The sequence below is a fragment of the Macaca mulatta genome, chromosome 16, assembly GCF_049350105.2.
Source record: "Macaca mulatta isolate MMU2019108-1 chromosome 16, T2T-MMU8v2.0, whole genome shotgun sequence".
NCBI lineage: Eukaryota > Metazoa > Chordata > Mammalia > Primates > Cercopithecidae > Macaca > Macaca mulatta.
Genome location: NC_133421.1, coordinates 78,609,022 through 78,625,705, shown reverse-complemented (window position 1 = coordinate 78,625,705; position 16,684 = coordinate 78,609,022). Strand labels below are relative to the sequence as shown.

General features: G+C 36.5%; 1 protein-coding gene across 2 annotated transcripts in view; it reads left to right on the top strand.

The window, feature by feature from the left end:
* Window positions 1–383: 383 nt before the first annotated feature.
* ABCA8 (ATP binding cassette subfamily A member 8) overlaps window positions 384–16,684 on the top strand; it is an 85,416-nt gene continuing 69,115 nt past the window's right edge. For both annotated transcript variants that reach the window (XM_077972601.1, XM_015120199.3), the window contains exons 1-4: window positions 384–537; window positions 9,716–9,816; window positions 10,796–11,000; window positions 14,809–14,973. In XM_077972601.1, coding sequence (XP_077828727.1) covers window positions 9,721–9,816; window positions 10,796–11,000; window positions 14,809–14,973 — 466 coding nt within the window. In that variant the 5' untranslated portion in view covers window positions 384–537; window positions 9,716–9,720. The remainder of the gene's footprint in view (window positions 538–9,715; window positions 9,817–10,795; window positions 11,001–14,808; window positions 14,974–16,684) is intronic.

The following is a 16,684-nucleotide window of genomic DNA, read 5'->3' as shown; positions in this document are numbered from 1 at the left end:
AAATAAATTGGAAAACAGTCTGAACTGAGTGAAAATGAAGCTGGGAAACAGAGGAATGAAAATTTTGATTATGTAGGTAAAGCTGTCAATTAAGCAGACTAGAGCTCTGGGTAAAGAGAAGAGCTTTTCTCTGATTAAGCTGTTTACTTTCTCGTGGCTTAAAGACAGCACTTTAAATTTTGATATTAGCCACAACCATCTTGGACATAAAAAAGAAATTGCTCCCTATAATATGATATAGCCAGGCAACCCAGTATAAATGCCACTGCTCTGCAGGAACTGGCCGAATATCAATGAGAAGACAAACAGTCCAAGCACGATCACGTGAATGTGATGTTTGGCAGGGCCAACAGAATTGAGATCATAACCTCCACTCTGAAAGCAGTCTTCACAGAAACTTTTCACAGAAGTCAAACATTCAAAGCAAATTCTAGATACGTGGTAGAGACAAGGAGAAAATATGAATAATTTTCTTCTAAACAAGGAGATCAGTGGATAAAACATACCTCTAGATTCCTTGCTTCAATTTTCCCAGAAGTAAGTTCATTGTATTTTTTTCTGTTTTGTTTTGTATTTTGTTTTTGTGTGTGTGTTTGTTTCAGAGGCTTTGTCTTTTCTTATTCTTATGACAAAATTGTAAATAAAGCTTTATAAACTGAATGAAAATCATCTATGGAGAAATTATTTTGAAAAATACTGGGCTATTTTGAAGATTTTATACCTGGTAATTAATATTAGATAGATAAAAATATTGAGTTAGAATGTTTTTTAAAAATTATGCAACCATTAGGTTGTTTTAAACATAACTGAGTGTAGAAATAAGTTTAAATTGGCTATAAAAATTTTGTGAACATCTTACAGTTTTAGGAATTGGGTTGGAAGACTGAGCTGTTTTTGAAGTTAAAGTTATCTATCTTGATTGCACAATAATTTAGAGCCTTTTGGATAAGTGTTCTTCTGATTTTGAGACTGTTTAACAAGAGCACTTACAGAAATATTTGTATTGTTCCTATCTCTCACTCGGACTATAAGAATTTTAGAAACATAAGATTCTTTCTAGGATCTTTTACTCATTGGATGCAGTGAGTTGAATCAGAATGTGAAACATGTAGCTTCTCTTTATCACAATGTTATTTAAAATGTACATTGTTTTGGTAAAAAGAATTTTCATGCTCCTATCGTGAATATATTTTGTCCTGAATTTTACAACAATATAAAAGGATAAAAATGAGTCATTACAATTTGAAACTATTTGCCATATGTATAATAAAGAATTCATATTTTTGCTAGTCTTTATATAAACTGCCAAACATATAAAAATTGGAAAGAAACAAAGTAGGCAATAATAATTTACAATGGAAGATATAAGGGATTGGAGTCAGACTGGAGTTCGCATGCTACCTAAGACTGTGGCTGATTCCATAGTGAGGAGATCATCTTCTTGGCCAGTTCATGTTCCTGTGCAGCCTTAGCACAGCTCTCCTAAAAGTATCCATGCTGAATTTTCTGCACCTTAACCTAGGCTGCTTTACTCTTGGAACTGTCCTTCCCTCTTCTCTTTCCATGGACTTTCTGACCTCTTAACTTAGTCTGCTTCTACTTAGGCTTCCCCTTCAGCCTCATTACATGGCCATGTGTAGGTTCTTCTTCTAGCAGTGTTCTCTGAGACTGCCATGACTAATGTGCCTTCTGTTGCAACTGACCCCTGGACACCTTACTTGAGCTTTGGCTCTAGGAAGTAGCACCACCCTGTTGGTGTGATCCTGTCCCATAAATGGGATGATGGCTTCAGTTGGGGCTCATTCACTTCTCATCACTATGGAGGAGTTCATAGAGACCACATGGCCAACATGGCATGCATATGGAGGAGGATCACTTGCTTCGGGAGTCAGGACTTATGAGCCAAATGATGGTCTTCAGGGTGGAGCTGCTGGCTTTGTGCTCAAAAGTCTGTACCCATTCTTCCAAGTCATGTCCTTCACATGCTTCCCAGAAAACTGATGATGGTACCTCCCAGAATCTCTTTACTTTCTATAATTCAGCTTAGGTACCCTGTTTTCTCCCACAGCAAAGACCATTTGAGAGTATTCAAGTGCTACAGTTTTCAGAAGTGGCTTAGCAAATTGTATTTGTGTAGCAGTGGTTGAGTGAAGTTATGGAAAGATGTGGTGTTCTTATTATGCACTGAATCTTTTTCTGGGAAGTATTTTATGTGCCTGCTGCAATAAAATGTGTACATAAATTCCCCTATAAAATCACCCCCCATATACAGATCTACTCACAAACACTCAAATCATGTTTTTTGCTCAAGACTGAACATGCTGAGACTGTGATGTGCTACTCCTACCGGGAGGGTAGAGGGTAGTCTACTGCTGTACTTCTCCTCTCTGGCTACTGATGCAATTATCTATAGAAGTATAATGCTGCTCTCTGTAGGCAATTTTAGGTAAAATCCATGGGATATTTTCACAGTGAGCTAGCCTATGGAGAGGACAAAAGTTTCTGGGTTCTTAAAGCAGCTGCAGCCAATCCAACCCCTGTACAGGAGGAATTTCTACATTCCACCTCGTGCACAAGCCCAGATATATCACAGCCTCTCTACAGAAATGCATAATTCATTGGCAAATTTAATTGTCATTTGATGGTAAAAAATGAATCTACTTTGTATGTCCTTTAAATTGAAAATTGAATCACATTTCTACACAATAATAACCAGGATGATTAGGTTGGAATTCAGCAGAGTGTTAAAATATCTAGAAGGCATTTGTTTGTAAGAAGAGAACAGAGATAATAAATACTTTTGAGTTTTCATAAAATAAGTTATAGTTCCTTAGAAAAGTATTTAAGAGTAACCGTAAAAGACATATAACCACCTTTTATATCTCTGGGACAGGAGAAGAAATGGAGAAGGGGAGGAAAACATTTTCAATTCAATAGAAGGTAAAGATGTAGACAAAACTAGAAGCAAAGGAAAAGTAGGTTTAATGTGAGAATAAGATACAATGAGAGATCATCCAAGACAAAAATTCATACATGATTTAATGCATCTCTTAAAATACAGTTATCTATCAGTTTAGATTTCTAAACATAATGCATTGATGAGTTTTTTTATACATTAACCAAATATTTTTAAAAAGGTGCAAAAGGTTAACAAAGAGATAGAAACAGATACATTAGGCAAATATTAACCTATAGAAACCTAGTGTCTCCACGTTATTATCAGAAATAGAAGCAACCTGCTACTGAAACATAAAAAAGCAATGTTTTATGCACCTAGCCACCTAGCCTTTAAATGCACATGCTGAAAACTAACAGAGATATAATAACAAATTGCCAAACCTATTATTAGAGTGGAAATTTTTAATTGAACTCTGTTATGAAATGATTGATCTAGTAAATATAACATTAGAAAGGATGCTGAAGATCTGAAGAACACAATGAAAAAGATTGAATAGATATGTACAAAACACTTCACCTAAACAGTAAGTTACAGGTTAGGTGCACGTGGAACACTTTCAAATATTAAAATATGCTGCACCACCAAGGAAGTCTTAAGGGATTTTAAAGAAGCAGTATCTTACTGAGAAGTCATTTCTCTGATCACAATATAATTGTTAGAAATCAAAAACAAAAAGTCACTAAAAACAAACTTCAATATAGTGGATGCTAAAGAGGCAATCCTAAGTAACATATGTATTGTTTATTGTCACATTTATGTTACACAGCAAAAAGGAAACAAACCCAAACAATAACAAGCAGCAATAAGCATTTGTAGCTGCGGTGTGTGCAGTGGCTGCTAAGAGACTGCTGATCTTGGACAGGCTTGATCGTATCTCTGGGAGGGGACTGGCTAGCACTCTCAACTGGATGACTAAGAGGACTCAGCGTGGTTTCATTCTGCAGTAGGCTAGGCCAGGTCTGCTCTCACAGCAATGGAAGAAACACAAAAAAGCAAACAGATACACTCAAGGTCTCAGGAGGCTGAGGTTCAGAACTTGTGCGTCATCACACCTCCCTTCTTCTCTTGGCCCAAGTACTGGCCTGACTTGATGATAAAAACTCCAAAATTACCAGACAAAGGGTGGACACAGGCACAGGTGGATAACTGGGTCACTGATGCAATCAATCACCGAACTCCAGAATCCATTTTCTCAGCCACTCTGCTAACATTAGTTCACTATTTCAGCCAAGAAGCCAAAGGAAAAAGCAGCAAAACAAACCCCAAAAAGAGTATACATAAAATCATAAAAAGTAAGAAGATAAATTTAAAAATTAGAAAACAAACTAAATAATCAAAATGATGAAACAGTAACACTTCTGTTTTGTTTAAAAGGCCATTAATAAATTCAAAATTCTAGCAAGACTAATGAACAAAAATAAAAAGAAGTTTAAAAATAGAAGAAAAAAATACATCCATATGTAATAGGTTTTCAAAAGTATTTTTAGTTATAGATATTTTAAATTCATGCTAATAAATCTAAATATAGTTTGAAGCCAGGTAGCACGATGCCTCCAGCTTTGTTCCTTTTGCTTAGGATGGTTTTGGCTACGTGGGCTCTTTTCTGGTTCCATATAAAATTTAAAGTAGTTGTTTTCTATCCTGCAAAGAAAGTCAGTGGTAGCCTGATGGGAATAGCATTGAATTTATAAATTACTTTGGGCAATATGGTCATTTTCATGATATTGATTCTTCCTATCCATGAGCACGGAATGTTTTTCCACTTGTTTGTGTCCTTTCTTATTTCCTTGAGCAGTGGTTTGTAGTTCTCCTTGAAGAGGTCCTTCATGTCCCTTGTAAGTTGTATTCCTAAGTATTTTACTCTCTTTGTAGCAGCTGTGAATGGGAGTTCATTCATGATTTGGCTCTTTGCTTGTCTATTGTTGGACATAGGAATGCTTGTGATTTTTGCACATTGATTTTGTATCCTGAGACTTTGCTGAAGTTGTTTACCAGCTTAACGAGTTTTGGGGCTGAGATGATGGGGTTTTCTAAATATAAAATCATGTCATCAGCAAAGAGTGACAATTTGATTTCCTCTCTTCCTATTCGAATACCCTTTATTTCTTTCTCTTGCCTGATTGCACTGGCCAGAACTTCCAATACTATGTTGAATAGGAGTGGTGAGAGAGGGCATCCTTGTCTTGTGCCAGTTTTCAAAGCGAATGCTTCCAGCTTTTACCCATTCAGTATGATATTGGTTATGGCTTTGTAGTAAAAAGTTCTTGTTATTTTGAGATATGTTCCATCAATGCCGAGTTTATTGAGAGTTTTTAACATGAAGGGATGTTGAATTTTATGGTGGCAGGCACCTGTAATCCCTGCTACTCAGGAGGCTGAGGCAGGAGAATCGCTTGAACCTAGGAGGCAGAGGTTGCAGTGAGCCAAGATGGTGCCACTGCACTCTAGCCTGGGCCACACATTGAGACTTCATCTCAAATAAATAAATAAATAAATAAATAAACAAACAAACAAATTTTTGTAAAAAGCTAACAGTTTCTGTCACATATAGTAAGCTCCCAGAAGAGCCAAGACAATTTTGAAAAGAAAAATAAGATGAAGAACCTGTTCTAGCATTTATGAAGGCTTATTATGAAGTTCTAGTAACTACTAGTAAGTAGACTATGTGCAAGAAATATACAAAGAGATTAATTGAAAAATAGGATACTTCAAAGTGCATATACACATAATATACATATGCAGACACAAACACACACAAACACAAACACACACATATCTGCTATTTGAGAGAGAAGGCATAACAAATCAATACAGAAAGAAGGAACCAGAAAGTAGTTCATGTTGGAACAATTTGCTTGAGAACTGCAGAAAGAAAAAACTCGTCACCAACGACTCAGGTCACAAAATAAACTCAGACATATGAAAGAGTACATCTTTCATGTACTCTTGAAAAATACTTGAGATTATTAGAAGAATATGAAGGAATGTGTATTTATGATTTCTGAAAAGGAAAGTGCTTTCTAAACAGGACATACACACACCAAATACACAATCACAAAGGAAAAGGTTGTTTAATTTGACTACAACAAAACTTAAACTTGAATACAATAAAAGAAAATGAGAGATTGACAAAATTAATAACTGGCAGTAAACCAATATCTAGAATACATCATGAACTCCTACAAATAGGTATGACCAAAAAAAAAAAAATCAACTGAGTACAAAAATCTATTTCCAGAAGTCTAAATAACCATTCAACATATAAGAAGATGCTCAAATTCTATGAAAAACAAGACAATGCAAATTTAAATAATGAGATACCCTACACACTCTATGTTTGTGCATAATTTGGCTCCGGGAAGCTGTACATTGTTTTCTGTGTGTTCCTGTTCCACCCTCAACTTTCAAAGGCCTTGTGCACCCAAGCCATAAAGGAGACCCTCTCCATTCTCTTACCCTTCCCCCATCCATAGACTGCTATAGCTTTTTGCTCAGTGCAGTGCTTGAGATATAGGTAGGAGGAACTCTAGATTCCTTGCTCCAACTTCAGTATTAGATACTATAGATCTGGCCCTTGAGGTGAGGCTTCCTCAACATGTTTTTCTCCCTACATACCAGCCGATTCCCACCTTGTATCTGCTGAGAGGTTCTGGACCTGTGAGAGTTTCCTTTCCCCTCCTGTGGTGAGAGCCTGTCTCTGCTTTGTAGCCATGCTGGGTCCTTGTTGCAAATCTCGGCTGCAACTTATCTTTGCTTGGGAATGGGGACTGGAAGTTTCCCACCCCACCTGCAGTGGTAGCAGGCTGTTGCTTTTTACTAGGTGCAAGGCTTATCATAGAGCGACGTGGTTTCCTTCCTCTCCCTCCACAAAATGGCTTTTTGCTTCTGCCCATAACTCAGCAGCAGTAGAAGTTGACTTGGAACAGTAGTAAGGATTGGGGGAAGGGGTGATTGGTGCTTTACAGATGCCTCCCATTAGCTGCTGATTTTTGCTTCAACTCCTCCCCACGATGCAAAAACAGGTTGTTTTGTGGGGCTGACAGGGATTCCTGTCCTTCCACCAAGGCTTCTAGATTTGCCCTTTGGAAAAACTATTCTGAGACATGGGAGTATTTTGTGGCCTGGGAGCCACTGGGGGTCTCTCAGGTTTCTTGTTTGCATATATACTTTAAGTTCTGGGATACATGTGCTGAACATGCAGGTTTGTTACACAGGTATACATGTGCCATGGTGGTTTGCTGCACCCATCAACCCATCATCTAGGTTTTAAGCCCCACATGCATTAGGTATTTGTCCTAATGCTATCCCTCCCCTTTCCCCTCACCCCCGACAGGCCCCAGTGTGTGATGTTCCCCTTCCTGTATCCATGTGTTCTCCTTGTTCAGCTCCCACTTATGAGTGAGAGCATGAGGTGTTTGGTTTTCTGTTCCTATGTTATTCTGCTGAGGATGATGGCTTCCAGTTTCATCCATGTCCCTGCAAAGGACATGATCTCATTCCTTTTTATGGCTGCATAGTATTCCCTGGTGTATATGTACCACGTTTGCTTTATCCAGTCTATGATTGATGGGGATTCAGGTTGGTTCCAAGTCTTTGCTATTGTAATTTTTTAAATAAATACTAAGTGAAACCTATAAAAAAAAGAGTTGACAAGTAAGTGCTGGGGTCCCAGTAATTGTAAACAAACATGCAAGCTGTGGGTACCAGGACTAGCGTCCACACTCAGCCATTAAAAATTTAACATTTTCAGCTGTTTTCTCCCTACCTGCTTTTATAGTAGCCATGTTTTTCTCTAATACTTTACCACTTCTGAAACCAGTCGTGGGTCTCTTTCATCCCTGGAGAAGGCTTTTACCCTTTGGACTTTAGTTTACCTAGTTACCTGTGATCTCTTTGGTAGACCCAACAAAAGTTATAATTTTATAGATTATCTGACTTTCTCTCATTATTAGGAAAGCAGCACTATTCTCTTGAGAATTTACACATTGTAAGTGAAAGAAAAATTCAGGAAATCTTGTAGAGAATATCAATATCATTATAGATGAGAATGTGGAAAAGATGAATTTCGAAATATTTCTTATCATAGTACAAATTGCTACAATGATTTTAGAAAAAAGTATATATATACACATACACAGGGATGATACATATGCAAATATGTGTGTGTATTTTTCCTGATGACTCTGCATAATAAATTCTTAAATATGGAAACAAGAAATAAATGTCATTTTAAAATGACATTTGATTAAAATGACATTTTAAAATGACAATGTAAAGCTCTTTACAATCTTCCAGCCCAAACTATGGTGATTATCCTATCTTAAGATTTTAATTTTTCAAAGAGAGATAGTGAAAAGTGTGATTACTTTCAGTTAGGAAAGAAAATTTTCTTTCATCCCACAAAATTAGTAAAGAGTGCAGTTATTTCTGCTACAAATAACAAAGATCCCATTAAATTGTCTTAGATAGATCAATTCCTAAAACAGATTATTCAGGTTCTTAAGCTAAATATTATAGAGACATTAAATTGGGTGTTCAAGGATGTATTTATTGAAATTAAGAGTGGTGTATGTGGCTGGGCGCGGTGGCTCACGCCTGTAATCCCAGCACTTTGGGAGGCCGAGATGGGCGGTTCACGAGGTCAGGAGATCGAGACCATCCTGGCTAACACGGTGAAACCCTGTCTCTACTAAAAATACAAACAATTAGCCGGGCGTGGTGGCAGCCTCCTGTAGTCCCAGCTCCTTGGGAGGCTGAGGCTGGAGAATGGCGTGAATCCGGGAGGCAGAGCTTGCAGTGAGCCAGGATCGCGCCACTGCACTCCAGCCTGGGCGACAGAGTGAGACTCCATGTCAAAAAAACAACAAAAAAAAGAGTGGTATATGTGTAGGTGTTGGTCTGGGTGCAATCAGGGGACAGAAACTACCCAGTAATTAAACAAAGTAAGTTCAATATACGTACTATTGAATAGTGGCAGGAGAATAACTATAAAGATGGACTGAGAGCTCAAGAGGCCTTCCTAGGGTTGAGGGAGAATATCCAAAGAAGAATAAACATGGGGAGATAAGGTATTCATAATTGGATAAGGTGTGGTTGAAACCCACTGAATGTCAGAGAAGCCTGAATGGCAAGCTGTGGACACCAGTACTGGAGTGCACTGCTTTTGCAACAGGATGGCCAAAGGAAACAGAGCTTTGAGGAAAGGGCTGTAGCTATCTGGAGGCTCCCAGATATACTACTGCTACCCAGGTTAAGAGCTAGAGGAAACACACAGTGAATCCTGCACACTATAGGTACTTTGCATTGGAGAAAACAATTTACTCAGTGGGGAAAAATACATTCTATAGAAACCCGGCAAATGAACTATTCTGATACCTGGATGGCATCAGATACCTGCAGTGTCTCTACTATCCTCTCTGCTGAAACAGTATAGCATCATGCCCGCTGGCAAAGGAAAGTACTTAAAGGATTCAGATCCATTTTTATAGAGCAGGCTATGCAGAGTGAATTTAGGGCTGAGACAGTAAATTGATAACTGGCACAGAGCATCACAAATAAATGATGGAACAGAGTCTACAAGTGGGGAAGGAAGGAGAGCATGGGAGTAATGCAATGCTGACTGGGAAACACTCAGACTCTTTGCACTCATTTGCAACATTGGAGTATTCAGTGACTCTTTTTTTGTTGTTTGCAGGATATTTCTTCTTATTAAGAACTTCATATTAATTTTATCTTCTTTCTTTTTCATTAAACAAGACAAGATGAGGAAGAGAGAGATCAGTGTGTGTCAACAAACTTGGGCCTTATTATGCAAGAACTTTCTGAAAAAATGGAGAATGAAAAGAGAGTCCTTAATGGTATGACTCAATATATATGTTGTTCTCTATTTATGATAGGAAAATACCTGTTGCCTGGGAGGTTATCTATGCCACGTGTATCTCCCCCGACACACCAAAAACACTACAATACAGCACCTTTATACAACAGAAAATACTATTCTTCAGGCCATGAATCTGTTTTTGAAGACATTTCAATTGACATGGGCTCATAAATTGAGGTCTGAAACCACTGAATCTGGTAGCAATTGAGAAACCAATACATGTTTTAAAAGCCAATGGTCACATTTCTTACTAGTGTCCCCACTCATAGAGACTAGGGTTAAGATACTGACATTCCAAAGATATGGTAAACAAACCAACCCACCACAATGGTAACTGGCATTTTCTCTTTGGGATCTCTTTCTCTTCTTGAAACAATTAGTTTTCTTAAAAAAAAAAAAAATAGAAAAGTTGAAATTGTATTAAGTCCAAGAGGAAAATTAGCATTAGCTCTTATAATCTTACCATGTAAAAAATCTTGATTAAACTTTGATATATTTTAAAAATCAGATAGATATAGCTAAGTAGCATTTTTAACTAAATTGGAATTCCACTATACATACATTTTAAAGTTTTCTTTCCCTAAGATCATGCATTTTGGAAATAAAGTGATTTCTTATTGGGACTTCGCATGTGATCAGGATTTATAACTAATTAAGATACTATCCCTCAGACACTATCTTATTATTAGAATTATCAGAATGCCCTTACAAACTGGTATACTGTTGAGTTTGTAATTCCAGAATCTTGGCATGTAACCAGTATAGCATTACGAAGCTAGCAATGCCTTGGAACTATCTCTTAAAACACATAGACTTTCAGCAGACTTTAAACAGTTTATAATATGGGATATATTGAAGCTAGAAAAGTATAAAAGAGACAAACTTTACGACAAAATGATTGTGGATGACTAATTTTAAATAAGACTTTTCTTTATCCTTTCTCCTGTATTATATAGGAATGGCTGAACTCATTTCTCCTGCTACTTTGTTTGTATATATATCCTCATAGTCATCAAGTAAATGATTTTTCTTCACTGCTTACCATGGACCTGGGACGGGTAGATACATTTAATGAATCCAGATTTTCTGTTGCATACACACCTGTCACCAACACAACCCAACAGATAATGAATAAAGTAGCCTCTGCTCCCTTCCTGGCAGGTAAGTTTTCTAGTTACTTAAGAGGAACGTCTGGTGTGAATATTTGGTTAATTTGACTGCAAATTTATGCATTTAATTTGTATTTCAGTTTGATAAATCTTAACGGTCAAACTTTCTGAAGTACATAAATTGGGAATATATCTTCCCTTTGTCGGAAGTAACATCTCACCACTCACTGTGACTGTGAAAGCATTGTCACCAAAATGACATCGTTGCTGTAGTGTAGTATAGTTTCTTGTCCTTATAGACAAAGACAACCAGTCTCTTCCTTTCCTAAATTTGATTATAGGAATTTTAACTTTACCTTTTAACGCCAAAAACATGTCCTTGCTCTATTTGAATGTTCCTTTGAGTATTCCATATTTCAGATTTTCATCCTTCAGCATGAAGGTGCTTAACGAGTTAAGGTTAAGTAGTTGTTAAGTCAAGTTAAGGTTAAGGTTACTTAACAAGTACCTTAAAGCTGAAGGGTAAAGATCATTTTTGTAACAAGTTTTGTAACAATCATTTTTATAGCAATGTTCTGAAATTAGAGGAGATGCAGCCTGGTACAAAGGCAAGAGAACTAAGCTTAGAGTCAGAGGACATTTGATTAAAAGTAGTTCTGAGAGTCCACTGAGAACTGCTGTAATATATATGTGTCTGGAGTGCATTTTGAAAGCCATCAGCTTCTCTTAGCCTTATTATTAGCATATGCAAAATAAGAATAAGAATTTATGCAACAATAAACTTTTACAGTTCAAAGAAATAAGACCTTGTGTTCGATAGGTCAATAGGGTGACCAGTTAACAGTAATCTGTAAAAAATAACACTACATTTTTCACAAATATTTCGTTTGAGAGTAAGAGGCCAACTCAATCTGTCTTAAGAAAAAGAATCCTTTGTCTAGCTTAAAGGAGCAGAGTATTAATGCAGGATAGAGGTTTATCTTCAACGGAGGTACGTCTCTGCCCCTCAGATCTATAGCTTTGTGTGCTGGCTTCATTCACAGGTTGGTTCTCCTAGAGGCAGAGTTGGTCTGCAGACTCTCCAGATTTAAGCCCTCCCAGATTAGCAACTCCAGTGAAAAGATTACAGATCATTTCTGATAGTTCACAATAACTTCAAGGATTTTATCCACAGGAACAAATAGGTGACTTTGGGTTAGTGTTGATCTTGGCTCACCAAGAACTCATCTCTTTGGATAGGGGACATGCAGTATTTTCATTGCCCACTTGTTGAGCTCCCAGGTCATGGACCACATCAAAACCACAGGATATGTGAGTGAAGGAAGGGAAGTATCCCAAATGGATCACAGTGTGTTTTTACTAGAAAAAGAACTGGATGTCAACAGATGAAAACAACATATGTCCTTTACAACTATAAATGCATACTTCAAAGGGAAACCTGTGGTGGTTGCCCTGTCATTCATTCACAGGTTAGGTCGAGGGCTAAGATAAAGATTAAAATTAGTGCTATAGGCCGGGCGCGGTGGCTCAAGCCTGTAATCCCAGCACTTTGGGAGGCCGAGATGGGCGGATCACGAGGTCAGGAGATCGAGAGACGATCCCGGCTAACACGGTGAAACCCCGTCTCTACTAAAAAATACAAAAAAATAGCCGGGCGAGGTGGCGGGCGCCTGTAGTCCCAGCTACTCGGGAGGCTGAGGCAGGAGAATGGCGTAAACCCGGGAGGCGGAGCTTGCAGTGAGCTGAGATCCGGCCACTGCACTCCAGCCTGGGTGACAGAGCAAGACTCCGTCTCAAAAAAAAAAAAAAAAAAATTAGTGCTATAATGAGTATAAGTTTTAAGTTTTTTATTTGAGATGCTCATGGTAATGGTAACAGGAGGATGATTTCTACATCAGCTAGTAAAACTGTAATGGTTACTAAGAATTTTGTAGAGAATGGCAGATAGGTGTATCCTATTGGATCAGACACACATTCATATGGGCATGATTTTTCTGTATAAATATTTAATTGTTATAATCAGAATAACTACAAAAAATAATGCTAGCAATGTATTTGTCAATAAAGTTAATAGGAGATTAGTTATTCTGTTTTGGATTATACCAAACCCAGCTGATTGAAAGCCAACTATGCTAATACTAAAAGAAGATTCTCATTAATGAATGGAGATAGAGGTACAGGAACAGTCAGACTATATCCACAGGATGTCAGTATCAGGCAGCAGCTTCAAATCAGAAATGATGGTTGGATGTAAAGTGAGATTTTATCTGATGAATTGAATTATTATGAGTTGAGTTATAATTTTAAAGTTACTTTGAGCTTGTACAACTGTGTGAGTATCCTAAAAACCAGGACATTATTAAAAGGGTGAATTTTATGGTATGTGAATTACATCTCAATTTTTAAAAGAATATAAAAATGTGTCTTAGAAGGTACTGAGTATTCATTTTAAGCAACATAATTCCCACCAAGGGCGTTCTTCTAAGGAAAACCTACACATCTTGCTCCACCCAGTCACTGGAAGCCTGCATAACCTCTTTTTTTCCTTTCTTTGTCAACTTCTGTCCAAATTCCACTCCAGCTTAAGTAATTATTAATCTTATGCCTGGATTCTGACCCCTTCACTGGATTCTGTATCCAATAATCCAGTAATCCAGTTCATGCACTTGTTATTTAGAGTCTCTGTGGCCACAGTTTCCAGAGTATGTTGGACTTTTCCTTCCTGTGAGCCATCCAAAACTTGCTTTCCAGTGGCACCTCACCAAGCATCACACCGCTAGCTCCACATACATTTTAATGACTATGCTGTGCATCTACCTACCAACACTGAATCCACTTCTGATTCAAGATTATAATGTGATATGAACTATCTACCTAAGGTCCAGTCTCCTAAACAGCCCTGAGATGTGTCTGCTCTTGCTCTTTCACAGACGTCCATAACAATTCCCAATGTCAGGAACTTGAGCTTCTCAACATTACCTCATTCCAAACCACATGCAATTATAATAATAAATATTCATTAAATGCTACAATATGGCATATTTTTATAAAAACTGTATTCTGTAAAAAGAGCATATCTTGTAATGATATTATTCTATATTCTGTACTCTATTAATATTCTATAATAATAATAATGGTTATTACATTTATTTTACAAACATAGAAATTGAGTAACAAAGGTATTCGTTCATGATGACATAAGTTTGAGAACAAAATTAATTCTATCAAAATATATACTGCTTGCTCCCTCTACATTCATCTTCAACATTTCCACCCCAATCCAGAACTTTTCTTGTATTTCGTCTCATTTTTCAGTATTAATAAAACAGCCATGTGGCCTTGGACACAATACCTACAGAAAAGAGGGATTCTTTCAGTGATGTCAACATAGTTTCTTACACGTTTTTAAATTTATCACCTTTTTTAGCTTATTAACCATACCATCAAGGTTATTAAAGAAAAATAAATTTGTATAGGCATGTCCGCCTGATATAAAACAGTGCCTAATTGCAATTTAAATATCTATCTCTCTCTATTTACCATTTCAACCTTATAGGAATGTTAATTATTTTTTAACAGTTTAATTGGTATAGTATGACACTTTGTGACTGAAATTGGCTCAGTAATCACAACATATGAAAATAAAATAACTAATTTTCATGTATTTCTTCTGATTGTATGTAGATGGAGCTTTAGAAATTTCTCTTCTACCCAACATTTTAGTCTACCTTTCTGAAAGTTAATACTTGATTATGTTTTACTTCCATAGAAAACTCTAGCAAAAGCAATTCAACATGACATCCTGAAGTTGTGTCTCCTAGTAATTTATTAACAATAATATTCCCTTCTTGTAACAAAAGGTAAAGAGGTCTTGGGACTGCCAGATGAAGAAAGTATTAAAGAATTCACAGCAAATTATCCTGAAGAAATAGTAAGAGTCATCTTTACTAATACATACTCATATCAGTTGAAGTTCTTGCTAGGACACGAAATGCCAGCAAAAAAGGAACACAAGGACCACACAGGTAATTTTCTGGCTCTAAAATTTCACTGCTCTCTATTTCAATTATGTCATAAACCATGTGTGGGAATAGAGGTTAGTATGCCAAATTAGAGCTTCGCTAACTGTCATAATGATGTACACATGTCCCTCAACGTTTAAAAAAAATATTCCTTTTTGGGCATAAGAACATACTGATAAATGGTCACTATATATAGTTATAGACATATATTTACATAGATATATATTTATATATGTAAATTTAATATGTATTCATATGTACACACATAGATATTATATGGAATATATGATTGTTAAAAGAAAACAAGGTTGTTTATGGATAAGATAGAACAAACTTCTCTTTAAATAAGCTCAATTGTTCAAATTATACTGCAAGGCTATAATAACTAAAACAGCCTGACACTGGTATAAAAATAGACGTATAGATAAACAGAACAGAATAGACAAACTAGAATGAAACCACATACCTACAATCAAATGGTCTTTGACAAAGTCAAACAAAAACATACACTGGGGGAAAAATCCTTTTCTAAAAATGGTACTGGGAAAATTGAATTTATGTAGAAAAATAGAACTGGACCCATATCTCTCACCATATACAAAATTTAACTCAAGATAGATTAACACCTAAACATAAGACCCAAACCTATAAAAATTCAGGAAGAAAAAACTAGGAATAACCTCTTCTGGACATTGAGCTAGACAAAGAATTTATGACTAAGTCCTCAAAAGCAAATACAACAAAAACAAAAATAGACAAATGAGACTTAAACTAAAAAAAACAAAAAAACAAAAAAACTTCTGCACAGCAAAAGAAACAATCAACAGAGTAAACAGACGACTTACAGATGGAAAAAAATTTGCAAACTATGCATTCAACAAAGAATTCAAAGAACTCAACAAGCAAAACAAATAATCCATTTACCTATTTTTCAATGGTGTTATTTGGATTGTTTGAATTCTTCTTTTTTCAAAAGAAGACATACAAGCAGCCAACCAACATAAAAAAATGCTCAACATTACTAATTATCAGAAAACGCAAATTAAAACCAGGAGATAACCATCTTCCCTAGTCAGAATGGCAATTATTAAAAAGTCTTAAAAAATCAGATATTGGCAAGGATGCGAAGAAAAGATAACACTTATATATCATTAGTAGAAGGGTAAATTAGTACAACCTTTATGGACAACAGTATGCAGATTTCTCAAAGAAATTAAAACAAAACTACCATTTGAACCAGCAACTTCACTACTGGGTATCTACCCAAAGGAAAAAAAAAAAACATTATATTTAAAAAGATACATGCACTCATATGTTTATTGCAGTACTAGTCACAAAAGCAGAGATAGAGAATTAACGTAAGTGTCCATCAGCAGAGGGCTGGATGAAGAAAATATGATATATATATATATCATGGAATACTACTCAGCCATAAATTAAAATATTGATAAATTTGACTAGATATAAATTGTAAGAACTTCCCATTATCAAAACACACCATAGAGATAGTGAAAAATAAAGGCAAAAATTGTGATAAAGTGGCCAGGCGCAGTGGCTCATATCTGTAATCCTAGCACTTTGGGAGGCGAAGCCGGGTGGATTGCCTGAGTTCAGGAGTTCGAGATCAGCCTGGGCAACATAGTGAAACCCCGTCTCTACTAAAATACACACAAACACACAAAAATTAGCCAGGTGTGGCAGCGTGTGCCTGTAG